The sequence below is a fragment of the Panthera onca genome, chromosome D4 (genome assembly GCF_046562875.1).
Source record: "Panthera onca isolate mPanOnc1 chromosome D4, mPanOnc1 haplotype 2, whole genome shotgun sequence".
NCBI classification, from domain to species: Eukaryota; Metazoa; Chordata; class Mammalia; order Carnivora; family Felidae; genus Panthera; species Panthera onca.
This window is the reverse complement of record NC_138351.1, coordinates 90380941-90395678: the sequence shown is the minus strand read 5'-3', so window position 1 is coordinate 90395678 and position 14738 is coordinate 90380941. Positions and strand designations below refer to the sequence as shown.

The 14738-nt window shown below is 48.8% G+C and overlaps 1 protein-coding gene across 7 annotated transcripts in view; it reads left to right on the top strand.

Annotated features, from left to right (window-relative positions):
• MED27 (mediator complex subunit 27) overlaps positions 1-14738 on the top strand; it is a 201438-nt gene that overhangs the window by 65047 nt on the left and 121653 nt on the right. For all 7 annotated transcript variants that reach the window (XM_060608296.3, XM_060608295.3, XM_081790967.1 and 4 more), the window contains one exon: positions 1054-1184. In XM_060608296.3, coding sequence (XP_060464279.1) covers positions 1054-1184 — 131 coding nt within the window. The remainder of the gene's footprint in view (positions 1-1053; positions 1185-14738) is intronic.

Sequence of the window (14738 nt, the reverse complement as noted above, 5' to 3'; positions counted from 1 at the left end):
TGCATTTTATTTCATGTAAATTGTAACTCAGTAAAGTGGACGTTTTTCTCCAAGTCCTGTCTGGTTTAGAATTAGGCAGCATTTCTTCTCTTTTCCAATAGCAAAATTAAGGCCTAGAGAAGGAAAATGCCGTGTCCCGAGCGGTCTGTCCAGAACAAAGCAAAGGATACAGGCCCACTTCCAGAGCCCGCTTAGAGTGTTTTGCCTCCTTAGCAATTGTTCCGATTGCGTTTATACAGAGTAAAATGAACTTCTCCATCCACTTCCCTTCAGTGAGCCTGGACCCCTTTGTATACTGGGCTGTGGGCTATACCCAGGAGCCTATCCTGAGGATTGACACTTGTCTCTCCGCCACTGGGAACAGTGGCCCAGCGGTTCTGAAGGCTGAGGCCGACCTGTGCTGTGTTCCGTATATGTTTGTGATAAGCCACGCTGTGCTCCCGGTCTACTCGAGCAGACCACCGAGTTACGTGGCTTTTATTGTTAGCAAGAGTTCCGAGAACTGATTTGTCTTTAAGGAATCCCTCAGGATCTTATTATAAAAAATGACATCGGCTGTAGAAAACCATTTATCGAAAGCACGTATGAATAGTAGTGAAAAAATAAAGAAGAAGGTAACAGTGACCTGGGTTCTACTACTTGGGAATATACTGTTAACATTTTAGAGACCACCTTTTTACATGCCTCTTTGTTGACAGTGTAACCTGTATCCTAATCACCAAAATGGTGCTGTAAAGTTCTTTCCATTATCTCAGCCAGGTTCCCGGCTGTTGATGGCCACTCAGATCGCTCCCAGTTTCGCATCATTATGTAATGCTGTGCCCAACACCCTTGACCACCTTTCCTTTCCTGTTTGTCTCGTCCCCTCACAAATACGTTCCTTGAGGCAAAATGTTAGTAGCTGTATTTGCGGTGATTTGAAATGTTCTGAGGTGGCGGCGGGGGGGGGGGGGGGGGATGTGTGATATATCAAGTGTCGATAGTTTCACGGCCTTTGTCCTCCTTTTACCAAATGTCATTTTTCTCCCCTTTTCGTTCCGCTTCTCTCTGCAGTTGCAGTACCACGCGGGCCTGGCGTCTGGCCTTTTGAACCAGCAGTCGTTGAAACGTTCTGCTAACCAGATGGGGGTATCCGCCAAGCGCAGACCAAAGGCCCAGCCCACCACGCTCGTCCTGCCGCCTCAGTGAGTAAGGGGTTTGCGAAAGCCCTTCCGTCCTGGGTGAGCTCTACTTGGTGCTTGGTTTTGGCCCACGGAAAGTTATTTTTGTGAGATCGTTCCTTCTTTTGAAAAAGGGCTCCGCTGAGATTAGAAACCGAGCGTGCGGGTAACATATCTTGTATAGATCTCAAGTGAAGCAGTTATGACACCGTTCGTAAATGACATATTTGGTGCGTGGTTCCCCCCCCCCCCCCACCTGGGATTGTAAGATAGCTTACAGCCTTTTATTTATTTCCCCGTCACGTTCCCAAGGTTGGCAGAGCCGAAAGTACGGCTGACGAGACAGCTGAGGAGCACGTTTTGAGAAAGCTGGAGGCCACCTAGAAATCTGGGAGAGCTGGGATCAGAGTCGTGCTGGGCTCACTTGCCCGTTTTTAAGCGAGTAAAATACGACCCCTTCTTTTTCCTAGTAGGAGAGATGAGAGAGACTGTAAGGTTGAGAACACGTGCGGCCTTCACACAGGTGTCCGCCCACATCGGGCCGCGTGGCCACCACGTCCGGGATCCCTTGAGGGCTCCTCCCCGGGCTCCCAGTCGGCACACGTGCTGCCTCCCTACCCAAGTTTAACACTGCTCCACCTTCTGGGGACGGTTACGTTTACCTGTTCTTGAACTTTGTGTACATGGAGGCACACGACACATAATCTTTTGTTATCATCTCTTTTTCACTCCACAGCGTCTGTTGGATTCATCCAGGTTGTTTGTTCTTTTTTGTTGCTCTCTCAAATATGCCACGGGTGATTCATCCGTTTCCCGGTTGGGTTGTTTTGTGCCAGAAGCCCTAGTGGATGAAGGCCAGGCTCACCCAATGTGGAATCAGAAATGCAAACACACCAGGGGCTCCTGGGTAGCTCGTTGGTTGAGCGGCTCAAGTCATGATCTCGCTGTTCATGGGCTCGAGCCCTGCATCAGGCTCTGTGTTGAGCCTGGAACCTGCTTAAGATTCTCTCTCTTGCCCTCTGCCCCTCTCCCCCTCATGCTCACACTCTCTCTGTAAAAAAAAAAAAAAAAAAAAGGAAAGAAAGAAAGAAACGTCAACACACCAGTCTTTGCTGATAGCTTTTCTGTGAGCGCACACGCTCCCCGTAGAGAGGCGGTACTCCCAAATGGCTTGGCTTGGACTCTAGACACATTCCCTAGCCTGTCCTGCCCTCCTGTTGTACCCTCTTTTGGTTACATCCTCAGTTACAAACTACACTTGAGACCTTGAACGATGCGGGGGTTACGTTACAGGCACAAAGAGCTGGATATAACTTTTGGCTCCCCCAGAGCTTGACCACTGATAGCCTGATACCTACCGGAAACCTACAGATGACATAAACAGTCGACGAACACTGATTGTATATGTTAAACGTATTATATAGCCTCACGGTAAAATAAGCTAGAGGAAAGAAATGTTATTAAGAAAATCATAAGGAAGAGAAGATACGTTCACGGTACCGTATTGGAGAAAAAGCCGCGTGTAAGCGGACTCAGGCACTTCCAACCCGGGTTGTTCAAGGCTCAACCAGACTTTTTAAAATTTCCAGCCCTGAGCAGTGTTTGCAGGTAAGACTCGGTTGTTTGCCTTTACACAAGATCTCTTCTCTTTTCTTTTGGAGGAGCAAATATTTATCATACCTACTGTCTGCCAGGCACTGTCCTAGGCTGTGGGGACCCAGTCATGAGCAACACAGATGTGGTCCCACCTTCCTGAAGCTTTTTGTTTGCTGGGGGGAAAAGGCCAAACCAAACAAAAACCACCCCTAAACAAAGTAACAAGCTCACATAATAATTTCTGGTTAAGATTGGTGCTTAGAAAAGACGATGTAGGGCGGTAAGGGGTGGGAGCGGGGGAGACTGCTTAGATCAGGAGGTGGGAGGGGGGGGAGGTCTGAGAAGGCCTCTCCGAGGAGGAGACATTTGGTGGAGAAAGGCCAGTGGAGAACTGGGAGGTCACTGGGGATGCCTCTGGGGGTCTTGTCCCTCCCCGGTGGACACTCACACCACCCCTTCTAGGATTTTAGGGTTTTCTTCACAATTTAATGTTTGCTTCCAGGATAAGATGAACGGGACCAACCATGCACAGGTGCGTGTTCCTCAGAGACTTTACTTTCAGGGATGCCAGACCGAGGGTTTTTTCCTCTTTGGCAGAAAGCTTCTTTTCTAAATTTTATTTATTTATTTTTTAACGTTTGTTTATTTTTGAGACAGAGAGAGACAGAGCATGAAGCGGGGGGGGGGGGGTCAGAGAGAGAGGGAGACACAGAATCTGAAGCAGGCTCCAGGTTCTGAGCTGTCAGCACAGAACCCGACGTGGGGCTTGAACCCACAGACTGTGAGATCATGACCTGAGCCGAAGTCGGGCGCTCAACCGACTGAGCCACTCAGGCGCCCTGGCAGAAAGGTTCTTAAGGAACATTATCTGTTGTTTCTTGTATGTTGATTTGGTGATTCTGCCAGTCTCCAACTTTTAGTCCTCTGTAGTCTAATGGGCCTTGTAACTTGTCATTTTCCCCACATGGATTGTCTACTGAGGCAAGATGTTTGGCGAGAAGTGAAAGACTTTCTAATGGTCCCATAAGACTGGAGCCAAAAAGTGTTTGTTGCCGACTCTCTCTTGACAAAAGTCAGCTCTTAACCCATCTGTTCGCCATTTGTTAATTTGCATCGGCTTGAAACCTGTTTACAGGTGACGTGCTATTATGAGGACACTTAGAAACTATTTTCAGCACCGAGGCAATCAACAGACTCTGTTCTCATGCCAAAAAAAAAAAAAAAAAAGGTGTTCACAACTGTCATTATAAATTTATAATAAATCACTCAAAATACTTAGTTTCAAAGAGAACAGTGGTTACTGTGTCCTAAGAATACAACGTTGGAATGATTTCCTATACTTAGTAGCCTGTTTCCTGTGAAAATTGACTGCCGCCTTTTCACATCATTGAGCTTTTGGGGCTCATGTTATCCTGGATCCCTTCAGAGACCTGTCCAGTAGGCAGGATCTATATCTAAAGGACATTCAGTGCCTTTTTATTGAGCGCCTACTATGTGCTACTTACTGTGTTAGAGTCAGGAATAGAAATACCAATAAGACATAGCTGCTGGACTAATTGAATTAGAAAATATTTTAAAATGAAAACATAGGCCACTAATAATATATATATATATAGAAACCAAAGATTACAAAAAAAGGAAAACATAACAATACTGTCACCCTGAGAAAGTTATTGTTAAGGTTTTGATGGATATTATTCTCGACTTCTACGCATATATAATTTTTGAAAACAAGAAACAACCTCCAAAAAGGGTTGTATTGTAATGTCCCGTATCACATCTCCACACTTACTGAGCGTAGCTGTTAGACATCAGTGTGATTTTGCGGAACGTAAAATTTGCATATTAATCATACACGTTATGGTTGTATTGGGAAGAACACTACTGATTATAACATTTTTTTTTTTTTTTTTTTGTTATAAGCACAACATGACCATAAACTGACTTTGTCATTAGGGAAATCCCTTATAAAACAAAACCCAGATCTTCCAGGGCTGGCTGCATTAGCTATCTATTGCTGCGTAACAAATCACCCCAAAACGTGTTAGTCTGACAGCAGTAAACATAATCTCTCACGTGTTCTGTGGATCAGGAGTCTGAGAACGGCGGACTGGGTGGTCCTGGCTCAGTCTCTCATAAGGTTGCAGTCAGATGTAGGCAGGGATGCAGTCATCTGGAGGTTGGACTGAGGTTTGAAGGTCTTGTCCACGGTGGCTCCCTCACGTGGCAGGCACGTTGGTGCCGGCTGTCGACAAGAGACCTCAGTCGCCCTCCACGGGACGCTTGAGTACCCTCATGACTGCAGGTGACTTGTCCCCGAATAAGCCATCTAAGAGAACGAGAGCCAGGAGGACTTTATCCTTTTTATGACCCAGCCTCAAAGGCACAGCATCCATTCCGCCCCATTCGGTTGGTTGGGAATGAATTTCTAGGTCTCCTGTCCGAGGGGAGGGGACGAGGCTTTCCCTTTTGAAGGAAGGAGTGGAAAGGATCTGAGGACGTTATTTTAAAACACACCTCAGTTGCCAATGGAGAGAATCCTTGCACAGAGGGAGGAATGGCTGAGCCCACAGGAAGCCCCGTTCACTTATTTACTCAGCAAATATTTTCTCAGGGCCTATATGCGTTTAGTCCTATGCGCTGTGCCGGGGATTTGGAGATGAGGAAGATAGAATTTTGGCTTTCAGGAAGCTCTGAGCAGGAAGAGAGGAACAAACAAGTAGCAGGGAATCCTGGTAACGTGTGTCAAGTCCCGAGGATACGACCCCAAGGTGCTCGAGAAGGCCACGGGCAGGGTGCTGAGAGGGAGCCACGCTTCGGGGGGGCCCGGCCAGACTTCACTGAATTTCTCCACTGCCGGGTGTAAAGGATGGAGGCCGAACTTTACCAAGAGAGCTCGATGCTTTCTCGCACAGGCTTACGGGATTCTAAGGAAAGGTTTTATGTGTCAGCAGTGGAGGGCCAGTGCTGGGCTCCATACCCCTCCTCCTCTGGAGCTCGCTCCGTCAGTGCGGTGACCGATGGGTTTCTGCATGGGCTTGCGTCGGCATCTGGATGGCAGTAGGCTACACAAGGCCACGGGCTCGGCCTAAGTGTGCCGAGACCACAGGCACGGCAAGAACCCGGGAAGTTTGTACGGCGTGTTTGTTTTTGAAATGCGGTTGGCTTGAACAGTAGCAGTCTTTGAAGACTCGGTGTCCCCTGAGTTCCCGGAGGATTAGCGATTTGTGAGATTAATGATTCGTCTTTTTCTCCTCCTCCTAAGAAGCTGGGTGGAAGACAAAGATGTCGTTCCGTTCCGTGATGAAAGCTCTTTTGTCACGTGTCAGCGGATGAGGCGACCTCCCTCCCGTGACTCCCGAGTGCCCGCGTCAAGTCTCTTGCCGAAGGGGCGTTGGCGTTGCCAGAAAGGAGCCGTGTCGCCTGTTCCTGGGCGAACTCGATCGGGCTTTTGACCCTTTGTAGGATCGAGATCAGCTGGAGAGCGGCTGTCTTACTCGACTAACCTGCAAGTTGCACGTGGAGATAGCTGCGTGTGTCAGATGGAAGCGTGTTTGCGCTCGCTCAGTAGTGTCAGCGCCCTGACACGTTGTCCCGTGTGCTCTTGTGCTAACACGGGATGTTGGTTTTAATCCATAAGCCAGGCCGAATGGCCCGTGGCGCCCGGCATCGGCCTGAACACATGCTGGCTCCCAGGGCAGCGAGGCAAAAGAACACTTACGTGTTCTTATTTTGCACACCTAGATCTCATTTCGATTTGAGGGAATAAATCGTTTTACAGACGTGTTATTTTTAAAAATACTACCTCCCATCCCCCGGCAGTCGTGGGGACAGGCAGTTTCTTTTGTGCCACGTTATCCTTCATGGAAAGGTCCTGACTGCTAAATTTTTTAAGGGCACTTTGGGGGCGCCTGGGTGGCTCAGTCGGTTAAGCGTCCGACTCTTGATTTCAGCTCAGGTCATGATCTCACAGTTCGTGGGATGGAGTCCCGTGTTGGGCTCCACACTGAGTGGAGCCTGCTTGGGACTCTCCCTCTCCCTCTCTCTGTCCCTTCCTGCTGTCAAAATAAGTCATAAATAAACTTAAAAAGATAAAATAAATTAAGGGCACCTTCCCTTGCACGGGCTACCTTTTCTCTAGTCACTTGGGATACACGGTCCATCCTGCCAACCGGCAACAGCCCTTCCTCTTGTCCAGTGTGTCCACCCTCCCAGCTACTCCGAGCCGTGTGTCCCCTGGTCTCCTTTCTCTCCCACGTGTCAGGATTCCCCTTTCTCCTAGTTTATTTCCGGCAGCGTGCAAACACGCTCACCCAGACCCGCCTCCCGTGGGAAGACCTGGCTCATGATCCCGCGTCTGCCAGCTCCCACCCCCACTCTCTCCTCGTGACAGCGCGACCTCTGGAAACAGTTGACCGTGCTTCTCTCCAGCTCCGCGACCAGGCCACCACTGTTCTGATTTCTATCGCCGTACCCTAGTCTTGCCTTTTCTAGAACTCCACGTAAATGGAGTCATGGAGAACATCGTATTCTCTTTCCGGTTCCTTTTGCTCAACGTGATGGTTTGGAGACTCATTTATGTTGTATGTGTCAGTGGTTTGTTCCGTTTCATCGCAGAGTGGTGTTCCTTGGTGTTCTTTGGAGTCTGCTGGCACCATTTCTTCCCCATTTTGCATCTGTTTCGATATCATCTCGTACCTTTCGGAGTGCCGGGAGCCCTCCTGCTCCGGTTCGTGGATGACCTACCCCGGGTTTGAGTAACAAAAACAGCACGCAGGGACAAGTGTTGCTGGAAAGAAATGCCACCAATTCAGGAGGTAGCAGGGATAATGACTCGGCACGTACACCTAGGGGTTCCAGTGTTTGAACAACAGATTGCCTTCGGTAGGGCCACTAATTTGGCTGTGGGAGTTTAACTGACGGAGGCTCGTTTTCCGCCACTACCTTGCACGCTAATTCCCGGGAAGATCATCGACTTGAAATTACACACGGTGCTTGTACAGATGATTGGACTCTTTCCAAGATGTGTGGTAAACGCTGCTTCTGTTCTTGAAAGGCAGAGGCTCATGTTGTCTTTTGCTTAACATGAAACCAACAGGAATCGCAGAGAGCAAAGCAGTGGCATAAATCTGTCCTTGGCGATGGTGATGAATGAGGGCGGGAGCCTCTCGTGGTCATTGGTGTTTCAACCGAGCAAGGCCAATATCTGCCAGGACGAAGTGCACTACACCCGGGGCCTCTTCCTGTAGCTTCCTGGCCATTACATCGTTATCTTTCCTGTTGCCGATTTTCAAGACTTTTTTTTTTTTTTTTAACGTGTTGTTCCCCTCAGCCACACAGATATGAAACTCCAGGTTTCTGAGGTTGCTCTGCCATTCCAAAAACCTTGGTGCAGATGTTTGAGTAGTAACTGTGGACGTGCTTCCTTGCAGGGACCTAATTTGCTTCTTGACTACCTGAGCTTTTGTTTTGCCTCATGAGGACCTTGGTATTTTCGTCGAGGGCAGAATTTGGTAATATGTCGATAAGTTTATATTAAATTCTTCCACTTAGATGATGATGGGAGCCCTTGAACGAGAATACTTCGCATCCCTCTTTATTGGAGTTTCGTTTGCCTCCGAGCAGACCAACGGTGAATAAACCATGAACGAGGAGCACACTGGTTCATTGCCATGAGCTTTAGAAATGCAGAGTGTTGTGTCTTGAATCCCTTTCTCCTGGGATGCTTATTCCACAGGCCGACTCTTCCTGAGTTTGGGCTGGTGAGCCGAGCAGGTGTCCTGCCTGTACCGAGTGTCCCCGAAAAGGAATAGAGAACTTGGCGGCTGTGAGTTTCCTGAGTTTTGGAAAAGTCATCAAAACTCGAGGAGGAACTCACTAAATCCTTCTTTCCCCTACCGGCAAGTATTAAGTAACAGTATTCATTAAATACCACTGAGAGGCTGTGTAATAAAGAAATAATCCTAGGCCTTGGTGGCTGTAGCTCTCCAGAAGAGTCAAAATTGAGAATATAATTAAAGATTAAAACATTGTTTGCATTCTAGAACATGGAGAAATCTTTGTCTCCATTGCGGGACCATATTAATAAGGGAGAGATCAGATTCCAATAACCAGCAGCGCACAGGCTCATTTATTCGCACCAGCCGTGCGTCAGCTGTCTGACTCAGGGCTGCTGTTGTCTTTTCCCTACAAGGCTGGCTCCGTGTCCCGGAAACGATGAGAGACACTGGCCCCTTCGCAAAAAGTGTATCCACATCTCTTTGGGGTCCCGAGTTTGGATAGGAACGGCAAGAGTTACCTGTGTGTATGATCTTCACTTCCTTAATTCGTCATCTCCCCCCGTTTTGTCAACAAAATTATCTTCGGTCTGTTAGTTTCAGCCAGTTTTCTGTACGAAGGTGAGAAGGTTGGTAGAGACGGGCGTGCCTGCCTCTTGCAGGGGTTCGTAATGGGGACCAGGAGAGCGGGGAGAGCACTGTGACGTGTCAGGCCATCTTGACGGTGACGGAAGGACTCCCTCGGTGTCCAGAGCTCCACGGAGCCAGCCTGCGCTCCCGGCCCCCCGAGTGGGAGCCGGGGAGGGGGGGCCCGGGGCCTCGCGCGGCTGCCTTGTAAGAGTCTCCCCTCGTGAGCTATTTCCTTGCTCCCCCTGCTGTTTTGTGGCTCTTCACAGTTGTTCGGTTTCCGTCTGCCTCGAAATAGAATCAGAAGGCGTTCTGAGGCCCGGGGTGCAGACTTGTCTTCCCGGACGTCCGGTCCGCCCTCCTGCCTCGCTCTCCTTGCTCTCCAGGGTGTCTCGTGTGGGGGCTCGGAGGAGACACAACGCGCTCAGTAAAAGTTCTTGCAACGTCCTTTCTCCTGCGTTTATGTGCTCGTGTGATTGGCAGGTAGAGACGGGAAGGGTCTCTGCCTCTCTCTCTCTGTCTCTCTCTCTCTCTCCCGGCCTGTCACTGGGACAAGAAAATGTGGTCCACTGACTGGGCAGGAAGAAACCCTCAACTCCTCCCTGCTGTGATGCTCGGCTCTGGAGCTCTTCCCGTGGCACTTGCCACTGTCCACAGTATGTTTCGGTTGGGCTGGAAACTCCTTGGGAACCAGGGCTCCCCGCGTCTCCCGTCCAGCCTCGACTGGGTGAACGGACAAGTAACCACAGGCTGGTTCCCATCTGTGCGACCCCCCACCCCCTCCGCCGCTGGGCGATAAGGTTGAGAACACCTTTTGACAAGATGTTTACTGCTCATGGCTATTAGTAAATCGGAAATGTGAGCGTTGGGTACTTAAATGGCCGGGAACCAGGTACCACTTGGACCGACAGAAATGCCTGCGGTGGCGGGGACTTCGAGGTGTGGGTGTGGCCCTGCCGAGTGAGGATGGCTAGGACTGGATCTGGAGGCTCGGGCAGCGAGCAGGGCCCGGAAGCTGGGCCGAGGCCTTGCAGCGGGTTCCTGCAGGGAGCCGCGGGCCCTGGGGGCTCATGAGCAGGGGCCCGTGTATGGAAAGTGGTATATTAGGGCGATTAATCAAGTAGCAGAATGCAGATAAATAAGGTAGTCCTTTGTAGCTGTTTAAAAGATAATTGGTTCATGTTACTTATCTTTTATCCCCTCTCTTTGGGCAGGAGAAAAATCTCTGGGAGAAATCAACGAGGAATCTCTCATAAATATTAATGCAAAAATCTGTCTATGGAGAATAAATATAGGGACATTTTGTTTTAAATGCTCTATGTCGTTGTGCTTCATTAGCATAGATGTCATAGAAGCTCCTTTTCTCCCCTTGAGAGACCGTATTTAGTTCTGCTAATAGCCGCCCGCTGAAATCTGTAGCGTGTCGCTGATTGTCATCCTTTCGATGGACAGAATGACTTTGCCCTCCTGCTTCAGCCAGAGGGTTTCCATCCTCAGAAGTGCTGGCCCATGGCAGGAAGCCAGGAGGAAGTCCAGGATCATGTCTTACTGGCTGGAACCTCCGTCTGGACCTTTGCTTCGTGCTGTCTGGCCACCTACTGTGTCTGTGTGCATGTCCCCGTGCGTGTGCGTGCATGTGTGTTTATACTTGTCACTCTGTAACCATTGCCCAGGCATTTTCTACAGGCTAGGTGTTTGTTTGATCAGGCTGGAACTCTAAAGGTGCAGAGTTCCTGCTGTATGCAGACAGACGAGACACAGAATGAGCTCCGTTATGAGCATGTTAAGTTGGAGGAGCTCTAAGTGTTTTTTATTAAAATTTTTTTTTTAATGTTTATTTATTTCTGAGACAGAGAGAGACAGAGCATGAGCAGGGGAGGGGCAGAGAGAGAGGGAGACACAGAATCAGAAGCAGGCTCCAGGCTCTGAGCTGTCAGCACAGAGCCTGACGTGGAGCTTGAACCCATGAACCATGAGATCGTGACCTGAGCCGAAGTCGGACGCTCAACCGATTGAGCCGCCCAGGTGCTCCTAAGGAGGAGCTCTAAGTCTTGAGTGAAAGGATATGACGTTCTCGTGTTAAGATCCCCCGTCTTCCCCCTTCTCAACAGTATGTGTGTTGGAGTGGGGGTGGGGTGGGGGGGGGGGAGAATATGATAAAAATTAGCTACTAACTGTTGAAACTGGGGGATGAGAACGTAATACTGTTGATGAGCTCATTACACTGTTTTATCTACTTTTAAGTGTATCTGAATATTTTCACAATAAAGTGTTTTTAATATATGAGTCTGGAACTTACATTGTTGTTGAAGAAATGGTTTTGGTGATCAGCATTGTAGGGGTGGTAGGGAAAATGCCAGAGTGGATAGAATCCACTGTGGGGGGGGGGGAGGGTTCTGAAGGGAGACCAGAGGAGGGCCAGCAAAGGAAGAGTCAGCCCTCCCGCCCAGCCCTTCCCCTCTTGGTGGCCCTGCAGCCTCTTACTGTCTGGTTCTGGTCCTGGCCTCACTCTCAGCCGTTCTGACCTGTGTTTGTCCCAGACCTGTTGTGACACAGCCTGGCATTTCAGTCCCAGTGGCTTCCCTAGATACCGAATCAAAGAGAAATCGCATAAAATAGACAACTAGAGTAAAGAACTTGGCCATTAGGCACCAAGTCAAATGTGGCAGCCTGCAGAATCGGTTTAAAAATTATATTTTGTTGTAGGGGTGCCTGGGTGGCTCAGTCAATTAAGCGTCCGACTTCAGCTCAGGTCATGGACTCACAGTTCATGAGTTCGAACCCCATGTCGATCTGTGTGCTAACAACGCTGAGCGTGGAGCCCTCTTCGAGTTCTGTGTCTCCCTCTCTCTGCCCCTCCCCTGCTCACACACTGTCTCTCTCCGTCTCTCAAAAGTAAACATTAAAAAAATTTTTTTTAAATTATATTTCGCTGTATCTGCTAATTGTGTTTCTCCTTTACAAGGTGATTTTATCCAGGAAGACAGCTGTCTGGTGTGGTTATGACATCACTCTGGCCATTACTGGTGAAGGAAGGGAAGAAACGGGTGGTTGTATCATACAGCTCATCCGATAGAAGCTGGATCTTTTTTTTTTTTTTCTCTTTGCACTATTTAAAATCTATTTTTGCATAACAAAGAGCCAAAGTTTCAGGATTGTTAGTCACCATTTCGCACTATGCCTTTCTATCTAATGCTGTTTGCAACTGAAACTGTTCCCCTGCCCCCCCCCTCCCACGTCTTTCTGTTCTTTCTTAATGGAGAGTCATTTCAGTGGTCTTTTGATGTGTGTGTCTTTTTCTTTCTGTCACTCTGCCCTGAGGCTATTAGTAACCCGTAGATTTTGGCCCAGAAAGTCCCTATTTAGGGTTGAGAGTGATCAAGAAGCAGTAGCCAGTTTCTCTGTTCACCTTTGCTGAAAACCGTTCCATAAGCTCTAACGAGAACAGTGACCTCAGTCACATGAGAGCAGGAGAGAGTGGGAAATGGCTCCGTCTCTTAGCTTGAGACTCTTAGGGCAGGGTGGATTTTGATCTGCTTCTACTAGTCGTTCTGATAGTCCTCATTCAGGATTTTTAAGTAAGAAAACGTGAAAAAAACCTGTTTTCAGAGACACTGTGTCCCCAAGCTTCCTTGGTGTGTCGTTGCCTTTCTGTTCGGAAGCAATCTCTCAGCCTCGATTAAGCTCTGAGCTCAGAGCCTGCTCGTCCTTGGGGTGAGCTGTCAAGGTCAGTTCTCACTCTGGGGACATTCTGCCAGCGGGGTGGTGCAGGCACACCCGGGGGATGTTGCAGGCTTGGTTCTAGACCACCGCCATAAGGGTGGATATTGTAATAAAGCGAATCAGATGAAAACTCTGGTTTCCCAGCTCATATAAAAATTGTGCTCACGCTATACTGTAGTGGTTTTTAAAAAATTTTTGTTATGTTTATTTTTGAGAGAGAGCTAGAGCGAGGGAGAGAGAGGGAGCAGGGGAGGGGCAGAGAGAAGAGGGAGACACAGAATCGGAAGCAGGCTCCAGGCTCTGAGCCGTCAGCACAGAGCCCGACACGGGGCTCGAACTCGCGAGCCACGAGATCATGAGCTGAGCCGAAGTCGGATGCTTAACGGACTGAGCCACCCAGGCGACCCTACACTATACCGTAGTTCTATTAAGTGTGCAATAGCATTACGTCTGAGAACAATGCATATACCTCAATTAGAAAATATTAGCATTGCTAAAGAATGCTAGTCATTATCTGAGTTTTCAGTGAGTTGCAGCCACTGACTACAGATCACGATAGCAATGTAACGTTAATGAAAAAGTTTGAAATAGTGCAAGAGGTACCGAAATGTGATACAGAGACTTGAAGTCAGCAAATGCTGTTGGACAGGTGGTGCCGATAAACTTGCTCGATGCAGGGTCGCCACGAACCTTTGGGAAAGAATGCAGTAGAGTGCAGTAGAACGAGGTGTGTCTGTGGCGGACCAGGTGGGCTCCCAAGCAGAAGGACCGGCCAGCCAGATGTGGGGACCCTGCCCTTGTCAGAGATGAGGGAGCCTGTCGAGCAGTGACGCCCAGCCCTGGCTGCACGTTAGAATCGCATGGGGGGCTCTTTGCAAGGAGAGGCCCCATTACGGACATTCAGAAACAGTTCCCAGGAAGATTCCTGTTTGCATCTGACATTCAGAACCACTGCTGCAGGCGGGTTGTAGGGGGCACTCCGGGGATGGAGGGGTCTGGGAAAACTGTCGTCGGGACATCTCTAGGAGGAGGGAGTAACCGTTGTGGGGAGACTCGGCCAACCTTGTGCTTATGGCTTTAACTCCACACGTGGGAACCTGCTGGAACTTAAAAGTCAAAAGAAGGCGGATCCTAATTTGATTGCTTCCTCGTCAGCTCCCAGATGTATCCAGGGTTGCCAGAACATTCCCCTGACCAGTTGTAGCTTGTGACCCTTGGGTCCACAGGAAAGACAGTCTGACTTTTTTTCCTTTGGGTAGATTTTTTATTTTATATTGTGGTTTGGTCCCTCTAGTTAAATTAGTATCTCTAACTAAGCATGTTGCGTTGTCATTAAAGACGCTTTTAGATGTAGTTATGTCAATCGGAACTACACAGTTCAGTTCATTGCAAATCTGATGCGATTTTTTTGTCTTCACAGCTTTATTTTTTTTTTAATTTTTTTAAAAATTATTTTTCTTTATTTTTGAGAGGCAGAGAGAGACAGGGCATGTGTGGGGGAGGGGCAGAGAGAGAGGGAGACACAGAATCCGAAGCAGGTTCCAGGCTCCGAGCTGTCAGCGCAGAGCCCTACTCGGGGCTCAAACCCATGAACCGTGAGATCATGAGCTGAGCCGAAGTCGGACGCTCCACCGACTGAGCCACCCAGGCGCCCCTTCACAGCTTTATTTTTTAAGAGCTTTCTTGCACCTGTCTAAGGTCTATAAAATTTGACATATGTCTATACCTGTGAAATCGTTGCCTTACTTACCGTTATCAAGATAACGAACGTATTCATCACCCCAGAGGTCTCCTCGTGCCCCTCTATAATTCTGCTCACCCCACACCTCCACCCCACCCCGGTAACCACTGGGCT